Source organism: Salmo salar, chromosome ssa15 (assembly GCF_905237065.1).
Source record: "Salmo salar chromosome ssa15, Ssal_v3.1, whole genome shotgun sequence".
Taxonomy (NCBI): domain Eukaryota; kingdom Metazoa; phylum Chordata; class Actinopteri; order Salmoniformes; family Salmonidae; genus Salmo; species Salmo salar.
This window is the reverse complement of record NC_059456.1, coordinates 39,233,627-39,255,116: the sequence shown is the minus strand read 5'-3', so window position 1 is coordinate 39,255,116 and position 21,490 is coordinate 39,233,627. Positions and strand designations below refer to the sequence as shown.

The 21,490-nt window shown below is 42.8% G+C and overlaps 1 protein-coding gene across 1 annotated transcript in view; it reads left to right on the top strand.

Annotated features, from left to right (window-relative positions):
* Positions 1 to 21,490, top strand: part of LOC106571404 (exostosin-1) — a 303,773-nt gene that overhangs the window by 272,062 nt on the left and 10,221 nt on the right. The window contains exons 6-9 of the mRNA XM_014144454.2: positions 1,271 to 1,403; positions 5,109 to 5,227; positions 5,725 to 5,820; positions 20,593 to 20,682. Of these exons, the coding sequence (XP_013999929.1) occupies positions 1,271 to 1,403; positions 5,109 to 5,227; positions 5,725 to 5,820; positions 20,593 to 20,682 (438 nt within the window). The remainder of the gene's footprint in view (positions 1 to 1,270; positions 1,404 to 5,108; positions 5,228 to 5,724; positions 5,821 to 20,592; positions 20,683 to 21,490) is intronic.

Sequence of the window (21,490 nt, the reverse complement as noted above, 5' to 3'; positions counted from 1 at the left end):
TGTTGCCGGGCAAACGACACCAGCAGGTGCCTAGTCCAAATCCAACAGGGACAAAATTAGGCCCATCTCCATGGATATTTACCGTTGTGCAGATGTGGTAAATGCTTGGCGCTACCTGCCGACTGACAAAATGGGGGAAATTAGGCATTCTAAATAGCCCCGCAGTGGCACACACACACAGGGCTTTTGTGAGGTTGTCGATAAGTGCCCGCTAATTCCCCATATAGATCAAAAGGCACATCTCGTCTCAGTGTTGCTGGCACTGGACGGGCACATGGACTCTAAACTGTTATGATAATCACACTGAGGGTGGCCGTTTGAGGTGCGGGACAAACAGGCAGACGCACCGCTTCCCTCATAGCCAGATAAATCTGACCTGAATCTGTCAATAGGGTTTTCAGATACATTTGCCTACAATGCAGAACAAGTATCACATGATACTGTAGCAACTCCTGTAGAAGAGAAAATATTTTTTTTACTGTGGAGGTACTGTATCTTGAGCAACATAAATGAAGCTCATCACCTAGCAGGGAGTAAACAGTGTGGAGGGGTCGACCTACCGCCTCGTTTCTCTGAGGGGGTTGCTTGTTAAGGCCTCTCTCACAACCTCATTAGGACCCACAGTTCAAACGGAGGAAGCAGCCTGGAAAGCACCGGGCTCTGAGAGCAGCTGATGCAAGAGAGGAGACGTACCCATATGGAGGTCTCTTGCTGTGGATCCAAGAGCAGGGAGCTGTAGCCTTTCTACTTCAGGACATGCAGTGAGGCAGGTGTATTGGAAAGAGCAATCAAAAGTAGATGGTTGATATGATATGAAATGACTGTCATTAATGTTAATGAATTTGATTGAGAGGTTGGTTTTGTGTCCATTGACTTAACTAATATCAGGACCCATAGGTGACCATCTTCATGTAAAATATCCTGTGCATCATCAGTGCATCACTCTTACTGCATGACCACTGCATGCAAATAACTCCTTACAGTCATTACTGTTCAATAGACTGTCAGTAGCACAGTCATCATACATAGCAACATGGGACGACGAGATACAGGTCCAATCTCCACAGTCAACATGCAAGGTAACAGTTGCACCTGGGTGAGTGGGCATCAGTCCCAGCTGACGGTGTGAGGTGTTATCTGCATCAGCAAGACGCTGCTCGACAACATGGCCACGTCTATCAGACCCAGCCTCTTGCACAGCGAGCAGCTTCTTTGTACTAATCCTCTCTCTCTCCTCCTCCTTCTCTCTGTGTTGTTTCTTTTTCTGCAGATAATCCAAGACAGAATACATTCACACATATCCAGGAACAAGTTGATGTGGAATTCGTTGCCTGGTGGACTGTACATTCTGCCTCAGTTCTCCACGGACGCTGCAGTGTTCCCCTTCTATTATTCCTCTCTGGGTGAGTTGCAGGTTGTTGATAACCTGGTATTATGTGTCTGTATAACAGACTCCTCTCTGGGTGAGTTGCAGGCTGTTAATAACCTGGCATTATGTCAAATCAAATTTATTTATATAGCCCTTCGTACATCAGCTGATATCTCAAAGTGCTGTACAGAAACCCAGCCTAAAACCCCAAACAGCAAGCAATGCATGTGAAAGAAGCACGGTGGCTAGGAAAAACTCCCTAGAAAAACTCCCTAGAAAGGCCAAAAACCTAGGAAGAAACCTAGAGAGGAACCAGGCTATGAGGGGTGGCCAGTCCTCTTCTGGCTGTGCAGGGTGGATATTATAACAGAACGTGGTCAAGATGTTAAAATGTTCATAAATGACCAGCATGGTCAAATAATAATAATCATAGTAGTTGTCGAGGGTGCAACAAGCACGTCCGGTGAACAGGTCAGGGTTCCATAGCCGCAGGCAGAACAGTTGAAACTGGAGCAGCAGCACAGCCAGGTGGACTGGGGACAGCAAGGAGTCATCATACCAGGTAGTCCTGAGGCATGGTCCTAGGGCTCAGGTCCTCCGAGAGAAAGACAGAAAGAGAGAAAGAGAGAATTAGAGAGAGCATATTTAAATTCACACAGGACACCGGATAAGACAAGAGAAATACTCCAGATGTAACAGACTGACCCTAGCCCCCCGACACATAAACTACTGCAGCATAAATACTGGAGGCTGAGACATGTGTCTGTATAACTTCTATGCATGGGGAACTGTTGACACACAACCACAAGGAATCAGACCTCCGCTTTGTCCATCAGGTTTTTCAACTCCTTGACAGAGTCAAAACTAAATTCTTCATTCACAACCAGTTCATTGCGGAGGGCCTAATGTCAATGTGCGCTCTTCAACCTTTCCTCCATGCTATTTTATATACCCCAGTGCTACATATTAATACCCTCTGAGAAAATGTTGCTCATGCTAACCAACCACAGACAAATTTTACATAAAGTCATGTTTGGGGACCAAACAATGCACTTTACAACGGAAATTGTCTTGGATGTAACCTTGCAAACTGGTATATGTTATCCCATATCCTATCTGCAGTCCCATTAACTGCCAAGGGTCAAGTCCTCCCTAGTCAGTGATTAGTTGTCACTGAGATGGAACAGGGAACAGCATAAAGCCTAGAGCTGCAGCAGAGCAGTCAGTGTCTTGTGTATTTCCTTCGGCATTGAGCACCTTGGAGCTGTGCACTATGAACTGTGCTGCTGTCACAGTCCTGCGAGGAGCACTGGGATGAAACCATAACTCAGATAGATGCTTGTCTTTCTCTGAGGAGTTGTGTACAGGAGGAATGGGCAGTTTGCGTTATGCTTCCACAGTTATACGTTTTTGCCGGTACTGGAGGAATAACGTTGTCAATGCCGGTAATAAACAGCCATTATCAGTCTCACTTTCCAGAATTCTGATAGCAGCAGAAGTTTTTTGTTTTTTTCTTTGCATTGTAGGTCTATTTAAATTCTACTGACTTTAATTTACTGTTTTTAAGCTTTTATTTGTCTCTGTCAATTTCAAGTTGATGTTACAATATTTTGTTATTATGACAGCATCTGTCCCGAATCATATTTGCTCCTCTGAGAAGTGGAAAAGAAGGAAAGATAGCAATGTTGGGCTCCGTTTCTGGTGGATCTTGATGACTGGGTATACCACCTCAAAATCACAAATTGGATTTCCAACTTGTTTAGTAGAGAGTCCAGCTCCTTTGGTACCTCCTATCATGTGCTTCACAATCCTCTTTTGACTGTGTTTAAAGCTACTGGGAATGTATGAAGAGATGCCAAAGCAGTGGATAAGAATGAGAAGGTCCATTTACTGTAGAAACTGTTTGAATGTTCCCTGTTGAAACTCTGCTTGTTATCCACAGTCATCCGAACCAATTCTCATCGCCATTTGAGTTTCTCATCGCCATTTGAATTTTTACTCATGAGATGCAACGTCTCAACTGAATTTTGTTTGAGCTGTCAATAAATCTCAATCTATAGCTTCATTATAGCTTTTTACATGAGGAAATGATATATTGTCTAAATCCTCGGATTAGATTGGCAGGGTACACAAAATTACGTGAATTATCAGACCGCTGCATGTGCAGTTCCACACAGTCTTCTCCCATTGTGTAATGCTGATTCGGCAGTGTATAGAAGGACTATCTCCAGGATGCTGCTAGAAGAGGGGTGATTTGTTTACCACCACCTCGTGTGAAAAAGCGTTAACACTTGCCTTCGTCACCCCACCTCTTCACTTCTCCGGCACCTCTATTTATTTTTACGGTTACCAGCTAGATTTCCTCGAGGCTTCAGGACACCCTAACAGCTTTCTCCTCTGCCGTCCTATCACTATCATTGATCCAGTCTGGCTTTCTGTTTTGGTCCGGAAAACCCTCCAACTTGCCTCGTTTGCTCAGCATGATTGTTCCGGTTCATTGCAATCTGTGTTTTTTTTTTCTCCATTACCATAGTACAGTTTGACTTCGTTCTGTCAATATTAATGAGGTCTAGTTTCTGAGCGTGTTTCAGATCACACTGAACCTTTCTAATGACAGGTTCTAGAGCTCCTTCGCTAAGGCCAGTAACAAGCATAAAGGCTAATAACCAACATGACACCCCGCTTCACTAGGCCTACAGTAAGGTATCCTGCAAAGGGCAGTCTCTCAAGATAAGAGGGGCCATTATACAAGGCTCTTTTTTACAAATGTGGAACTAACAGCCTACTCTGCGACAGCTGTTGGTGTGTTCTAAAGGAAACAGTAATATTGGATCAATGCTTAACATACCTTGTTGAAATTGAAAATATATTTCCCCTGTCTTAACAACAGTTGAAGAAATGACTTTGCCAGTTCTGCTTGGTACATTTGCAGTTTAGTGTTTGATTCGAACGTTTGTTTGAAGTGCACTTAAAATTGCTGCCAGAAATGACTGTGGGGTTTCCCAGAGGAAACATCTTTTCTACAAAAGTGTTGCCAGAGTAAAATACTTTAAGGCTTATGGGATTTTGATGGCCGGATGAGAATTATATATTTTATATATATTTAACTAGGCAAGTCATTTAAGAACAAATTCTTATTTTACAATAACGACCTACCCCGGCCAAACCCTCCCCTATTAACCCGGACGACTCTGGGCCAATTGTACGCCGCCCTATGGGACTCGTGTGGTCCTAATGCAATACTGAGTCCCTCCTTTGAAGATGATCGGCAGAGATTTTCTACAGATTTCTTTGCTTATGCAACAATGTCTGCAAAGAACAAACCTATTCAGGTAAATGTTATGCTCACCAAATGGAGACATACAAACAGCCAGCACAAGTTTGCTATCACGTCCCACATCAAGAAGGCATCGTTGTGTGATCAGGATCCAAAATAGGTCTTCTAGAGGCACCACACAGCATCAGGGTAAATCCATAAATAGAGCCCAGTACACCAGAGAGGTCAGCGAGTCCACAGCCCTGTGTCAGAGAGATTGATAGGGATGCTGTAAGTGCACTGGGTGTCCATTTATGCGTGATGAGGTGGATGGATTGGAGTCCAGTCTGTCCCTTCTGAAGGTGTGTGTCAGAAAGGTTAATGTCTTGAGGTGCGTGTGTGTTAAGTTGTGTCTGAAGGTGTGTATTAAGGTGTGCGTCTGAAGGTTTGTGTTAAGGTTTATGTCTCTCTGTGTGGTTGCAGGTAAGATCCCGTCCCAGGAGTTCACTGCTGTTATCCAGGCCGTAACTTCTCTCCAATCTCAGCTGCAGCCCATAGTCAAGCTCGTCATCGCTGTTGCCAAATCCAAGTTCTGTGCACAGGTGAGAGCTCAGACCTATGACCTGTGAGCTAAGGCGAAACAGCAGGGATGCAGACCATTCATTTTTATACTGTAACTCGAAGTCAGTGGAAGTTTATCTTGTGTGATATATCATAAAGCTTTATAGATATACGGCATGTCATGTCTCCCCATGCTATATTTACGGGTGTGCTATATGGCCAATATACCTGTTCTTAGGATACCTGGATATAGCCCTTAGCCGTGGTATATTGGCCATATAACACAAACCCAGAGGTGCTTTATTGCAAATTATAAACTGGTTACCAATGTAATTAGAAGAGTAAAAGGAAATGTTATGTCATACCCATGTTATACGGTCTGATATACCACAGCTTTCAGCCAATCAGCATTCAGGGCTCGAACCACCCAGTTTATTATGAACAGACTTATTTTCGCTATATATCCGCTGCTAAAAAAACAATGGCTGGGGTCGGTGCTCTTTTGAATTGAGATTTTATTGAATTGTTTCGTTTGCAGATAATTGTGCTGTGGAATTGTGACAAGCCTTTACCTCCGAAGAGCAAGTGGCCCTCCACCACCGTGCCTATCACTGTCATTGAGGGAGAGAGAAAGGTACGAGATGTCCTAGTTATGCGGGCGTTAAGATTACATGTTTTGCTATCGATTTGAATGTGTTTTATTGAGTCTTAATCATTGAGGGAATGAGCATGGTTGTTAAAGACACCAATACATTTCTTTGAAGTTCAAAAAATATTGCTATCAGGTTGTAAATCACAACTGGCCTGGTACATTGTTTGCTGCCTCCACTCAATCGGGATGCACTGTTTCAGTTTCAGTTTATATTTTTGAAAAAAACCCAGACAAATGTAACTAAGGCTGGGAATGTCAATACAATCAAACCAGCAAGGACAATGATCACAAGTCAGTCATAACGTGGCTAATAGGCTAGCGTATCTATTTATGTACCTTTTTATTTAGCAGGGTAAAAACACTGAGCCTAACATTGGCTGGCTAGCTAGCTGCTGGGAGGGTGTCATTTTGTTTTTCGGTGGCTACAACTAGAGGCAGGTGTCATTTGGCTAGCTAGCAAAAAATGTGAATCGCTATGCTGAAATAGAACGACTATTATCCACTTCATAAGTTCATAAATTGAATGTGGCTATCTACTCAGATTTCAGAGCACTCTCGTCTGAGTGTGCCAGAGCGCAGAATAACTGATGAATTTATGACACCCGCTGAATATGACTGGTGTCAGTAAACGTAGGCAAAAAAAGGAAGATAGTTACGAACGCTCTAGATAACATGTAAACAGCCTAACCAGCTCTGCTAGGGCGAGTAAAATGGTCAGAGGTGTTCTCTCATTTGTGTCTGGAAGCAGCTAGCAAGCTAGCAAACTTTAGCCAGTTAGCTTGGGTGATTGACTGCAAAACGCTCTGAATTTATAAACAGATAATCTGACAGCACTCTGAATTTATGAACAACCCAGAGTGCACTCTGACACACGAGGCAATTTATGAATGCACCCTGAGCTAGTTGTCAATCAAATGTTTTTGGCATTGATCAAATGGGTGGGCAGGCAGGCAATTTCCCATTCAGTTGTAAAAATGTGGGTTGGGACCAGCATGCATTGGCAGGCAAGATGCAGAAGGACAAGCAGGTTACTATTCCCCATCGTTTATCAGTGCAATTCTGACGGTCAACTAGTTGAAAGGGTTTATCTAATTTTCCCTCATTAGATTTTAGCTCATGGCTAGCGTTAGTTGTTGATTATGTTGTTTTTTGATGTGCATAACTGAGGGATCTGCATAACTGTGCATAACTTTCATGGTGGTTTCATCAAAATTAAATCTAGAATCGGCTTCCTATTTCACAACAAAGCCTCCTTCACTCACGCCGCCAAACATACTCTTGTCGTGTCTTTGGCATCATTAAACTGAACACTTATTTGTAGTTTATCAAATCAATTCTCTGTAATTATTATTACGTGATTAACTAATCAGGTAGATGTAATTAACTAGGAAGTCGGGGCACCAAGGAAAATATTCAGATTACAAAGATATAATTTTCCTAATATAACTTTCAGATATTTTAATACCTCACGTTAGTCTCATTCCAAACGTCGTAAATTGTTGGTTATCTGCACGAACCCAATCTTCACTATGAGTCATCCATACGTCAATTGTCTTAAACCATTTATTTACTAACTAAATAATCACAGAAATGCACAAACAAACAGTAGATATAGTTACAAGGAAATGATAGTGGATGTGCCCTAGTGGGCTAAACCGGCATCACGGCTTGGTGGACAAAAGGGAAGTGGGGGTCGACTGAGATAAAAACTGACTGACTGACACTACAAAGTTGATAATTATAACAATTGAAATGCTAATCCTTTGCACATGAACGCTCACTCGTTCGGGAATAATTGCAATCAATATATATATATTTACACTCAGTGAGTCATCCTGATCTACATTTTACATTTAAGTCATTTAGCAGACGCTCTTATCCAGAGCAACTTACAGTAGTGAATACATACATTTAATTTTCATTTCATGCATTTTTTTATTTTTTTTTGTACTGGCCCCCCGTGGGAATCAAACCCACAACCCTGGCATTGCACACACCATGCTTTACCAACTGAGCCACAGGGAAGGCTTTTGGAAAGTTAGTTTCTGTTGGAGAGTTTGTCCGCTCTCTCTCTCTCTCTCTCTCTCTCTCTCTCTCTCTCTCTCTCTCTCTCTCTCTCTCTCTCTCTCTCTCTCTCTCTCTCTCTCTCTCTCTCTCTCTCTCTCTCTCTCTCTCTCTCTCTCTCTCTCTCTCTCTCTCTCTCTCTCTCTCTCTCTCTGCCGTGGTTAGAATGGATAGTTTAGAGTAACATTTAGCAATGTCGTTATAGAATAGATGTTTCCGCGGTTGTCGGTCTTCGCGTTCAATGATACCGAATTCCTAGCTGCAGACTAGTAATTAGTATCAAAGATTTGTTCTTATTCTGTCGGTTCGATAGTCTCAGAGTTAACCACGTGGTATGGTTAAGAATTCAGCAATGGGCTCAAACCTTAGCCCTCTCGTAATTGAGGTAAGCTTGGTCTCTACTCAAACCTTAGCCCTCTCGTAATTGAGAGAAGCATGGTCTATAGTCAAACCTTAGCCCTCTCGGTAATCGAGGTAAGCTTGGTCTGAAGTGGGAAAAACCAGGTGGGGGTTTTATTCGGAACATAGAAAAGGGCTGTCCCATGATGCCAGGTCATGTCTGTGCTCCTGGGGGCTGGCCAATGACTTAGTGAAACTTTAAACAGAAATACAATTCTCTCACATTAACATCATTACATAGCATCACATCATTTCACAAATAGTTTCATCTTTACTCATTCATTTTATACCACAATTAGATGCAAGCCTCACAACTGAGACTCTTGTATGAACAGGTAATGTGGCTGTATTGTCTCTCATGAGTTTCACAAAATTGTACCAAACGGACCAGTTCGTAGCTGGCTACTTCACCGACCTTTTATACATTCTCCAGAACATGAATATTGTTCAGTTCTCAAGTTCTGTGAGGTGGAAGAAATTCCTTTGTTCTCTCAATGAAAACTCACTCTCTCTCTATACTGTCTGGCCATGAGGAAGAATCTCCTCCAGGAATTTATGACCTGCCTAACAGCAGCCTGGGTGTAGGAGAGAGAGGGGGGGGGATGGTGCAGAGAGAGGGGGATGGTGCTCGCTGTACCCAAAGAGGGCAATGTCATGACACCCTCATAAAACTGACTATCCTACCGATCCTCGACTTCGGCGATGTAATTTACAAAATAGCTTCCAATACTCTACTCAGCAAACTGGATGCAGTCTATAACAGTGCCATCCGTTTTGTTACCAAAGTCCCTTATAACACCCACCACTGCGACCTATATGCTCTAGTCGGCAGGCCCTCGCTACATATTCGTCGCCAGACCCACTGGCTCCAGGTCATCTATAAGTCGATGCTAGGTAAAGCTCCACCTTATCTCAGCTCACTGGTCACGATAACAACACCCACCCGTAGCACGCGCTCTCGCAGGTATATTTCACTGGCCATCCCCAAAGCCAACACGTAATTTGGCCGCATTTCCTTCCAGTTCTCTGCTGCCAATGACTAGAACGAATTACAAAAATCGCTGAAGCTGGAGACTTATATTTCCCTCACTAACTTTAAACATCAGCTATCTGAGCAGCTTACCGATCGCTGCAGCTGTACATAGCCATCTGTAAATAGCCCACCCAATCTACCTACCTCATCCCCATATTGTTTTTAATTTACTTTTCTGCTCTTTTGCACACCAGTATTTCTACTTGCACATCATCATCTGCTCATCAATCACTCCAGTGATAATTTGCTAAATTGTAACTACTTCGCTACTATGGCCTATTTATTGCCATACCTCCTCACGCCATTTGCACACACTGTATATAGACTTTCTTTTTTTTCTATTGTGTTATTGACTCTACGGTTGTTTATTCCATGTGTAACTCTGTGTTGTTGTTTGTGTCGCACTGCTTTGCTTTATCTTGGCCAGGTCGTAGTTGTAAATGAGAACTTGTTCTCAACTAGCTTACCTGGTTAAATAAAGGTGAAATAAATAAATATAATAAAATCAATAGGACTGTAAAGTTACCAAATGAAAAATGACTCCCGTGGTATTTACATATTTCAGGTGGATTTTGTGGATTTTGGCGAATGCGTTCTAATGATCGAAAGTCGCACTGTTGCTACAGCCTGTAAACACACAGTCCAGTTCAAAGTGAATGATGACAGGCCCGTGTGGCAAATTGCTTATTTGCATAAAGGCCTACTGTAACTCTGATTGGCTATGGCTCACCGCTCTGCGTAGACTCTGGTCCTTGACGAGACAGATGTTTTTATTCGGTTTTATTTACTGCAGTGTCTATTAATTGTCCAAACGCACAGCCGCTTTCCCACTCTCTATTGCTTTAGAATTTTCACAAATGCCAAACATTCTAAGAATTTATGAAAATGTGAAAATCACCATATCTAAGTGCCCGCTTGTCAGAAAATGTAAAAATTAAATGAAAATACAATATATAATGTGTCAAATTCGTTCTGTGGGTGTATATGAACAGATTTTAATACGTTTTCATGTTGCAACAACTCTGTCAGTTCCACTTTAAAGTCAGGGGAGATAAAATGCAGTCATACATTTCTAATAAAATCCTTTCAAGCTTTTCTTTAATTTGTCCTTTTTGGAACTGGCCCTGACTGAGTGCGAGTCTGTCTCCTGGAATCTGAGCTTAGCTTACCCTGACTGTTGAGCCATGAAGCAGCTTGAGGCTGCTTCCAGGAGCGTTCCAGGCGCACTCTGGATAAAACACCGGTCCATCACAATGCCATTACTGTGCCAAGCCTCAGCTGAATCATTTTAGTAGTGCTAAAGGTACCACTTTGCAGTGATGTTCTTATGAGCTTTTAAAACAATAGGAGTTAGTACACCAGACATCATACTTCCAGATAGGACAAATGCTCTTACTGAATGCAAGCATCTTAAACACAGTAATGTGGTTTCAATTGAACTATTCTGATGAAACGCTATTGAGCTGACAGTATGAATTCATCCAACCCTTCATTGAGTCCAAATAATCACTCCGATTGTGTTATCTGGAGCATTCCATTCACTTAAAGAGAGCGTTCACCCAAATTACACAATTTCCATGATTTCCTTACCCAGTAAGCAGTCTATGGACAAGGTATGACAGTAATCCATTCTTTAGTTTCCCTGCCACTGTTTCCAAATGCTAACATTTAGCGTTTGTGACACAAATATCATTCAAGTTATAGGACTGATATTATAATTGTTCATGCATCATGTCCAAATCATTCGGAAGTATCTAAAATTGATTGTGAAGATCAACGGTCACTTATAGATGATTTGAACATGATGAGCAAAAAATGCTAATGTCGGCCCCATGACATTTACATTTTCGTCATTTAGCAGACGCTCTTATCCAGAGCGACTTACAGTAGTGAATGCATACATTTCATACTTTTTTTTTTTCTGTGCTGGCCCCCTGTGGGAATTGAACCCACAACCCTGGCGTTGCAAACACCGTGCTCTACCAACTGAGCTACAGGGAAGGCTAAATGGGATTTGTGCCACAAATGCTAAAACGTTAGCATTTGGAAACAGTGCCAGCGATGGAAACAAAACCAAAGCATGGATTGCTGTCATACATTGTCTATAGACTGCTTGGAAACCAATGTGTCCTTTTGCAATTTGGGTGAACTATCCCTTTAATTGCTGGCTTCATAAATATCTCCTACTCAAAGCCAAAGTGGAATTCCAATCAGCAGTGTCATGCTTGCTGCTTACCACAGAATTCAGTCAACCCCCCCACCCCCCCGCACGCTCTCTCTCTCTCTCTCACACACACAGGCACACACTCCTCAGTTTTTCCATAACCCGCAGCAGCCCAGCTGTTGTCCTAACACAAGGGCAGTACTCCATGCTGCCCCACTGAGGCAGGAGCAGGACCCTAAAACCCAATGGCAGATCCCTTAATTGATACTGTCTGTTCTCATGTAGTAAACACGGCAATGGAAAAAATGTGTTCCCATTATAACAATAAACAGCTTTTCTAAAAGGCATCTTTGGGCTCCTAAATATTTACTCAGAGTATTCTAGCCTAACAAGACAGCTGCTCCAGAGTAGTAATTCTCCGCAGCTTTCTCCCCAAACAATAAGAGCTTCACTGTGTTGAAACCAGTGAGTCAAACGTTCACATCACCCTGAATCAGAGCACTGCCAGGAGACTGAGGAAAGGCTAATGGTGGATGTGTTCTGTGTTCCGTGTTCTGCAATTGTGCATCTTTTGTTGTCCCTCATATCATCTGCGAAAAAAGCAAAGTAATTGTATATTTGTCAGGGGGACAGAATATCTAAAGTGGCTCTTATTATCTGGAGTCCTAAATAGTTTATCTCCCCTCAAGGCCGGCATTCAGTTTAAACATTTAAGCAGTGTTTTCCTACTGCCTAATACATGTCACCTATTTATTTAGCGTTATTATGTAGGCTCATTGAAATTACACTGTAACCTAGACCCCATTTATTGTGTTTTCGGTCCTATACTTTCCATTGTGTTTACACTATTTTCCTTTTTAGCAAGCTGGTATGAAAGCAGGGGCATCATTTCATGCTGTTGCATGAATGCATTGTGTGATAGACAAGGGAAAACACTGGCTGCTGTGAAAGGGCCTTAATAAACCACAGTCCCTCTCCCCTCCGTCGTAATATATAATTTTTCTATTTCAATGGACTGCACTAATCAGCCCTGAGTAGAGGTCACCAGCAGCATTTGATCAAAATCCAGCATATTATATTATCGATTTTTCCTCCATGTTTGTGTCCTCAGGAAAGTAACACATCTAAAAATAGGTCCCCTCATCTTGTTCCTTCAATTTTGGTTTCCATTTGAAGGCTAATTAAGTTGGCCCGCATTCGTGCCATGGATCACTTTATAGCCAGCTGCCATTAGATCACTATCCTTGCTCTCGGCAGACCTGCCACTCACTCCCAGGCCTGATGGCTTGGAGCTAAGCCCTTCACTGACTTGTGGGGTGTGTGTGATTGTGAGTGTGCGTTTGTGTGCATGTGAGATCGCCACAGTAGCATCTCCACAGCTGTGTGTGGGTGGCTGGCTGGCTGAGTGTGTTCCTGTCCTGCGATGCGACGCCTCAAGAAGGGCTCGCTGTCTCATTAGCACCTCCATCTCCCCATCCTTGTCTGATAGCCATTTTCATCAGCTGATAATTCATATACAGCCTGGATCACAAGATGTCTCATCAGAAGGGAACGTGGTTAATAAGGACAGATAAATGAAATAAAGTGAGTCTTCCAAAGCGTTAGATATTAGATCTCTTGCAAAGCGTAGTAATTGGGTTAGTCAAATGCTTTGGAGCACTCTACCATTTTCTCCTCAGGGCGGTCATTGGTCTCACCATGTATAAGAGGTGATCTATGGTCACTCAGGGTGTCATTTGTTGTCCCTGAACAATTCTCTCACCTTAATTAATTGATACTTTCAATAATAATTCCCTGCATGGCACCCTGAGTTTTCAATTCATGAGTTGATCCTCAGAATCAATTCAGTCCATTCATTCAGGATATACTTTATGTGTTAAATGTTACAGGGCAGAGTTCAAGTAGGCCCCCACTAAATCCAGTCTGCATGGTGATTAGGCCATTCTAGGGGTCAGTTTTCATTCACAACTTGGATTCACAATATCCTTATCGCCTAACCTGCAATCAAATCAAGCTGTATACTACAATTGAGGAATAATGACACATGATTGCACTTAGAAGCAAAACAATAAAAATAGAACATAAAATGGTACACAAAGTGGAGGAAATCTATTTCTATTGCAAAAAAGCACACCTGCATGGTACAAATTATCCAAGTTAAACAAGTTGAAATATCTCACTTCACATTCCCTTAAACTCCGAACAGAGTCTGTGTAAACAGCAATGGTAAAGGGAAGTTCACAAAGGAGCTGGGTTTCTGTGGGCCTGTCAGGGTTCTTGGGCCACGGGGCAGGTTGAGGTTATCCCTGGGCTGTACTATATGGTGTGTCTGGGGCTCCCTCGGCCCTTGGGGTAGGTGTCGAAGGATCCATATGCAGTGAGGTCAGAGGAGGCCAGAATAACCCAAATTTGCTCCAGTGGCACGGTGCTACTATGGCTGACCTTGTAAAACAACACATTTCACTGCACCTATCCGGTGTTTGTGACAATAAAACATCCTCCATCCTCAGTCTCCTAAGGCAGGCTAGACAGCTTGATAGCATTTCATGGTAAGGTTGTTGTATTCGGCGCATGTGAGAAATAAAATTTGATTTGATTTGTGAGAGAGAGGTCAAAAGGCTAAGGAGTAAGGGCCACAGGTAGCAAACAACAAATGACAAAGGCACTTGATTTGTGGCTTAGTATTTAGCTGAGTCATGACTTTAGAGTTGTGTTCTGCTTATGTGGCATCTTTATCAAACATAATGCAATTTTAGTTGACGGTCACTGTAAATAATATGAATATTTAATATCTGAAAAAGCTGTTCAAAATTACAACTTCATGCAATTTCATGAAGTGTATGTTTACCCCACTATGATAATATGAATTATGTACAGAGATGGGCTTTGACAAAAATGTATCTTGGAAACGACACTTGAGCCATTGAAATCATTTTCTCTGCTGAACTTTGAACTTTGACTATGAATGTATCAAGCATCAAATATGATTAACCCGCTATGAAAAGCATTGACAAACCTCTAAAGATTGGCCTTGAAGTAACAGGAGTCAATGGAGATAAGGGTGATGCCACATTTTCACCAGGTGACTCAGTGCTACGTCCCTGTATATCTGCCTAGAGGAAAAATCCATTGACACTGACCAGGGAGAGAGAGGAAGGAAAGGACAGTGACAGATCAAAACACGGTGCCACTGTCTCCATGAGACTAGTTAAAGCAGCCCTGGGGGGTGAAGACGGTGGGCCCTGCGACAGAGGAGGCGGAGGGAGACAGACACAGGGAGGATGAGAGAGAGAGCAAGAGAGAGAGATGGGCAGACTGAAGGACAAACAGTCCCTAAAGATGTGTATTGGAATCTGAGCTCCAGAGTATATACAGACCTGATGGGAGAGCTGCGGGTGAATCAGAGGGGTGAGCAACACAACAACAACAGCTGGCTAGCCTGATAACCAGAGCAGTGTGTAACCATCAGAACATACCTATATGGAGAAATTAGAGCAATTCATTGAACATTATACAGAGCGTATGCTAATCGTCAATGCAGACCATTAATATAGTAAGGCAAGGTGCACTGCAAGCTAAACGAATACCACTTAATGTTGTGAAGAGTGTGTTGATAATTTTTACCTCTACTGAGGGAGTTACGTTTGATACACACCAGTGAGAGTGCTTTAGTGAGTATCCTCCAGGCTTTATGCTGAAAAAACAGTGAAATTCAGACAGCGTCGCTGGCATGCTGATAGACATTAGAGCTTATTGAGATTAAAGGAATCCATGTCATGTAGAATCTTTTCAAATTTGGCACAGTTTGATGAAACTATTCTCAACTAAATAGGCACACTGCATACTCATTTCACATTGTGATATTTGCTATTCATTTCTATTTTGACAAAATATCTTCGCCCTTGGATATGCGAGTTCCCGTTTCCACAGAGGAAATATAATTAGCGAGTAATAGCAACGGATTCATTTGAATTTCACGGAAGAACTTTGTCTATGGACATACATGGAGCTATTAAAGCTGGAGTCCCCTTTTCCTCGTTTATATAAATACCCTTAAATAATTAAAATCCTCTAATTATGAGTCAATAGCATAATTACAGGCAGCTCTATAAAGCCTGCATTTAGTGTAATGGATAAGGTCGTCCACATCATATTAGCAAAGCCAGCAGATCGATAGTTAATACAGAAGGCACTGATCCCTAAAGCTGTGGTAGGAGAATTATCATTAAAATATGCATTCCTCGTGTAAAATGTACTTACAGTCCCATGAGGGTTACCGCTGTAGCCCAAGTGTTTTAAACTGGTCTTATTCAATCAAGCCCCCAAGCCCAGGAGACTGCAAGACTAAATATACATAATTTAAGCAATAATACATGAGGCCATGTGTTATGACATTTTTATCATGGCTGTGATGTGGTCATAGCCATGAGGCAAGCAGAGTGGGATAGACCGCCACAGCAATGATAAAAATGTCATAACACATTGACTCAAGTGTATTGCTTTTATACAACAGGTTACCAGCATTAAAACTAGTCAAGGATCATATCACCTTACCGGCCACCCTAGACCCACTTCAGTTTGCATACCGCCCACAGATGACGCAATCGCCATCACACTGCACACTGCCCTATTCCATCTGGACAAAAGGAATACCTATGTAAGAATGCTGTTCATTGACTACAGCTCAGCATTCAACACCATAGTACCCTCCAAGCTCATCATCAAGCTGGAGACCCTGGGTCTCGACCCCGCCCTGTGCAATTGGGTCCTGGACTTTCTGATGGGCCACCCCCAGGTGGTGAAGGTAGGAAACAGCATCTCCACTTCGCTGACCCTCAACACTGGGGCCCCACAAAGGTGCGTGCTCAGCCCCCTCCTGTACTCCCTGTTCACCCACGACTGCATGGCCATGCACGCCTCCAACTCAATCATCAAGTTTGTAGACGACACAACAGTAGTGGGCTTGATTACCAACAATGACAAGAGGAGGAGGTGAGTGCATTCGGAGTGTGGTGTCAGGAAAACAACCTCTCACTCAACATCAACAAAACAAAGGAGATGATCGTGGACTTCAGGAAACAGCAGAGGGAGCACCCCCCTATCCACATCGAAGGGACAGCAGTGGAGAAGGCGGAAAGCTTCAAGTTCCTCGGCGTACATATCACAGACAAACTGAAATGGTCCACTCACACAGACAGTGTGGTGAAGAAGGCGCAACAGCGCCTCTTCAACCTCAGGAGGCTGAAGAAATTTGGCTTGTCACTCAAAACCCTAACATACTTTTACAGATGCACAATCGAGAGCATCCGGTCGGGCTGTATCACCGCCTGGTACGGAAACTGTACCGCCCTCAAACGCAAGGCTCTCCAGAGGGTAGTGAGGTCTGCACAACGCATCACCAGGGGAAAACTACCTGCCCTCCATGAAACCTACAGCACCCGATGTCACAGGAAGGCCAAAAAGATCATCAAGGACAACAACCACGCGAGCCACTGCCTGTTCACCCCGCTATCATCCAGAAGGCGAGGTCAGTAGAGGTGCATCAAAGCTGGGACCGAGAGACTAAAAAACAGCTTCTATCTCAAGGCCATCAAACTGTTAAACAGCCATCACTAGCACAGAGATGCTGCTGCCTACATTAAGACCCAATCACTGGCCACTTTAATAAATAGATCACTAGTCACTTTATACAATGCACTCTAAATAATGCCACTTTAATAATGCTTACATATCTTACATTACTCATATAACATGTATATACTGTATTTTATACCATCTATTGCACCTTGCCTATGCCGCTCAGCCATCGCTCATCCATATACTTACATGCACATATTCTCATTCACCCCTTTAGATTTGTGTGTATTAGAAGCACACTCGCATTAACATCTGCAAGCCATGTGTATGTGACAAATAACATTTGATTTGATTTTAAAAGCAAGATTCTTTCTCATAACCATACATTTTTCAACTAAACATGATGCTACATTCACTAACACTGGTTGTCAAGTGCAATTGTAGGCCTTTTCTGGTCGTTAGTTTTATTCATATTGACTGCCATGTCAAGCAAAACTACCCAAGCGCTGGTTGATAGTTCCAGAACTTTGCAGGTTGAGATGGCAAACAAAATGGTTGCTATGGAGGCTTTTTACAGTCGATATCAAGTTTCTAAGTTGCATGGCTTGGCAGATTACAGTGGATCTGTAAAAGTAGTAGTGGATTGCTAGGTAACGACGTAAACGATGGCACTTTTTAGGAATGTGGCCATGTGTATGTTGTCTAGCATATCATGGGCAGGATAGACTAGCAATGGGAATATCCAAACCACCCCATTTTATAATCATATTTAACATGACAGACTGTAGACATCACATGAAACAATAATATTGGCAGATCAGAACAACAAGATCAAGGGCTACCACTATCTCTTCAGGAAAAATACATTTTATTTGTCACATGCTTCGTAAACAACAAGTGTAAACTAACACTGAAATGCTTATTTACGGGCTTTTACCAACAGTGAAGAGAGAAAGAAAATAGAAATTGTAGAAAATAATAATACCACAAGGAATAAATACACAATGCGTGACGATAACTTGGCTATATACATGGGGTACCAGTACCGAGTCGATATGGAGGGGTATGAGGTAATTGAGGAAGAGATATTGTACTGCAATGTGGAGGGAGCTAGCATTTCCCTGCACCTTTATACTTGCTGTAATAGTGTACAGTGCATTCGGAAAGTATTCAGACCCCTTGACTTTTTCCACATTTTGTTACGTTACAGCCTTATTCTAAAATGTATTACATTGTTTTTTCATTATCAATCTACACACAATACCCCATAATGACAAAGCAAAAACTGTTTTTTAGAACTGCTTACTAATTTATTCAAAATAAAAAAACTGAAATACCTAATTTACATAAGTATTCAGACCCTTTACTCAGTACTTTGTTGAAGCACCTTTGGCAGCGATTACAGCGTCGAGTCTTCTTGGGTATGGCGCTACAAGCTTGTCACACCAGTATTTGGGGAATTTCTCCCATTATTCTCTGCAAGTCCTCTCAAGGTTGGATGGGGAGCGTCGCTGCCCATCCAACCAGCCTACATACAGCAGCTGCCTATCAGAAGAAGCAAACCTCCATACCCTCTATCTGTTTCAGGAAGCTAGTCTTGTTACCTGAATGTGTATCATTGTCATTGAGAGTCAGGTCTGATGCTATCATTCATCCCAAGGGCCCTCCACTGCTGATAAATGGCTGATTACTGAGTGTATAATACGTGTAATGAACAGAGAGCCTGTACTTTGCCACTCTATCTCTCTCAATATGTTCTTTAGGAGAGCTTTTTGCCACACGACTCCTAAACGACTCTTAAAGTATCCCAATGCTCCTCGTTTAATCAAGCCCTCAGCTGGTAAATGACTTTTCAATAGGCACCATGAAATGCTCTCCTGAGCCAAGAGACTTGGCTCGGCGCAGAGCCGGCCCTGCCAGCGATACACTGCCACTATTATCCTGCTATGACGCACCGGGCAGGGATAGTTAAAGTGAATAGGAAATAGTGTTGCATTGAAAAGGACCCATTAAGCCATAATGATGCGAGTCCACAGCACCTGGAGTCAGCCGCTACCACTGCCGCTGCAAAATAATGACAGAGGCCCTGTCGATAGCACAGCCACACCCACTTGCTCTAGAGCAGCCAACCCAAGGCAAGGCTAATATCCAAGTCAACAGGTTTTGCTCGATAACTTCCTAATTTGAGGAATGAGGCAGCAGCCAGTGAGGTTGAGGAGGAGAGAGGGAGGTATGGGTAATACAGCAGGTACATTAACCCCATAAACTTGGTGTCCAGAGCATTGCAGGGTGGGAGACAGGCAGGCAGGGATAGTTTAGTGAGGATGCACCATACCACACACTCTGGCCGGCAGCCTCCCAGAGTGAGTGACAGTGAAGGGGATTACCCAGACATCCCTCTCAGGAGGCCACTGCTGACAGGTCACTTCTGCCATGTGTGTGCTCCCTAATATTACAGGACATACTGTGCAGCAGGCAAACTACCAATAACACTGGCTGCTGAGAGAGAAACAGCCCATCAGTCGTTTCAAATAGAAAAGCCTCGAAAATGTCTTAGAAGTTAAATGCCCACAGACAATAACATTGGAGATACAGATTTGAGGTGTTTTATTAATAATGTCATAATTGCAAAGAAATGTCTTCATTGTGTGCCTACACTGTAATTGCACTGTATTAGTAAGGACAAGTCTTATTGTGAAGTGGGGCTTTGGGCAGAAGATACTGCCAGGCCATTGTGGTGTTTGTTTTTTTATCTCTAATTGGCCTTCACCCATATACTCCAAATAATCAGAGCAATATTTTCTCCTTAAAATGAAAAGTCCTTCAATAATAGGAGCTTCCCAGAAGTAGCCTACAGGAGAGTGGAATTTCAGGCCTAAAATAACAAAGCTTGGCCTTCTATGGATTGTTAGGAAGGGCTAAAGAAATGCGATTACATTTCAAACGAAGTAGATTAAGGTCACTCTCTGGGTGCGTCAGGATGAAGTGATTAAATCATTTGTCCATCTTTTCATCCAACATGAAATGGTGACTCCTCTCTTGTTATTTCTGGACGAGCCCATTTAAAGGTACCTGAAATACTTCAACTTGTGATTGAATAGGTCCCCATACACAGTCAGAGGTGTTGACACCAGAGCCGATGGATTGTTGATTGAGCGATGGCAGCGATTGACCACATCTCCTTTCTTCTCTATCTCTCTCTCTCTCCTACTCTCTCTCTCGCTCTCTCTCTCTCCTACTGTCTCTCTCTCCTACTCTCTCTCTCTCTCTCTCTCTCCTACTCGCTCTCTCACTCTCTCTCTCTCCTACTCTCTCTCTCTCTCCTACTCTCTCTCTCTCTCACCTACTCTCTCTCTCTCTCTCCTACTCGCTCTCTCACTCTCTCTCTCCTACTCTCTCTCTCTCACCTACTCTCTCTCTCTCACCTACTCTGTCTCTCTCTCTCTCTCTCTCTCTCTCTCTCTCTCTCTCTCTCTCTCTCTCTCTCTCTCTCTCTCTCTCTCTCTCTCTCTAACAGACAATGAGCAGTCGCTTTTTCCCCCATGAAATCATCCTCACAGATGCTGTCCTCAGTCTGGACGAGGACTCCGTCTTGTCGACTAATGAGGTAGGAGGATTACTTATTATTCCCTCTCTGTCTCCCTATTCTACCTGGGGCTTTAACGTTCAAAGACCAGAATCAATCAACCCTCATCTAGTAATGTTTATGTAGTGTCTTGCCCCTCCACACTTTATTGTGAGAACTTGAAAATACCTGTTAGGCGAGTCTACCTGGTATTAGAAGCAGAATTTTATAGTACCCAAAACCATTCTCTGATTTAATTTGATCATGGGAAAAACAACCAGGCAGGTTTAAACGGAGAGCTGGCCAGGTTGAACAGAGTCCCAAGTCTGTGTGTGAAAATAAGCCAACAATTAACATTGTATGATCAGCTACAGCATTTCCTTTCTCTTTTATCTGACATTGACATCCACAACGGCACCAACTGGTGAGATTTAGCAGCAAGTGAAGAAGTGACAGAACTTCCAGACAGTTTCTTGAAAGTATTCCATCTCCCAGGGGTGTGGAGATGTACACCAACTGACTTCTTTCATCTTCAAAGCAACTCCATGTTTTGTTTGTAGTCTGTTGTTATGCAGAGTGCCATGTTGCTGCCCTTGTTGTAATACTATGCTCTGTTTCTGTGCCTGCATTTTGGTCCTGTTAATTCTAATTTCTGATATTCAATTAGTCCCTGTATAATATTTGCACATTGCAGAATCAGCAAAGCGCTAAAGCTCTTTTTAATTGCTCGTTCCCATTAATGTTACTCCGTTAGAGAATGGCCTAATGGAGCAACTCAAAGTTGGGTATTTCAAAATAACTGCTCTGGTCTAACGTTTAAACTGGCACTGAGGCCCAGGCCGCACTCTAC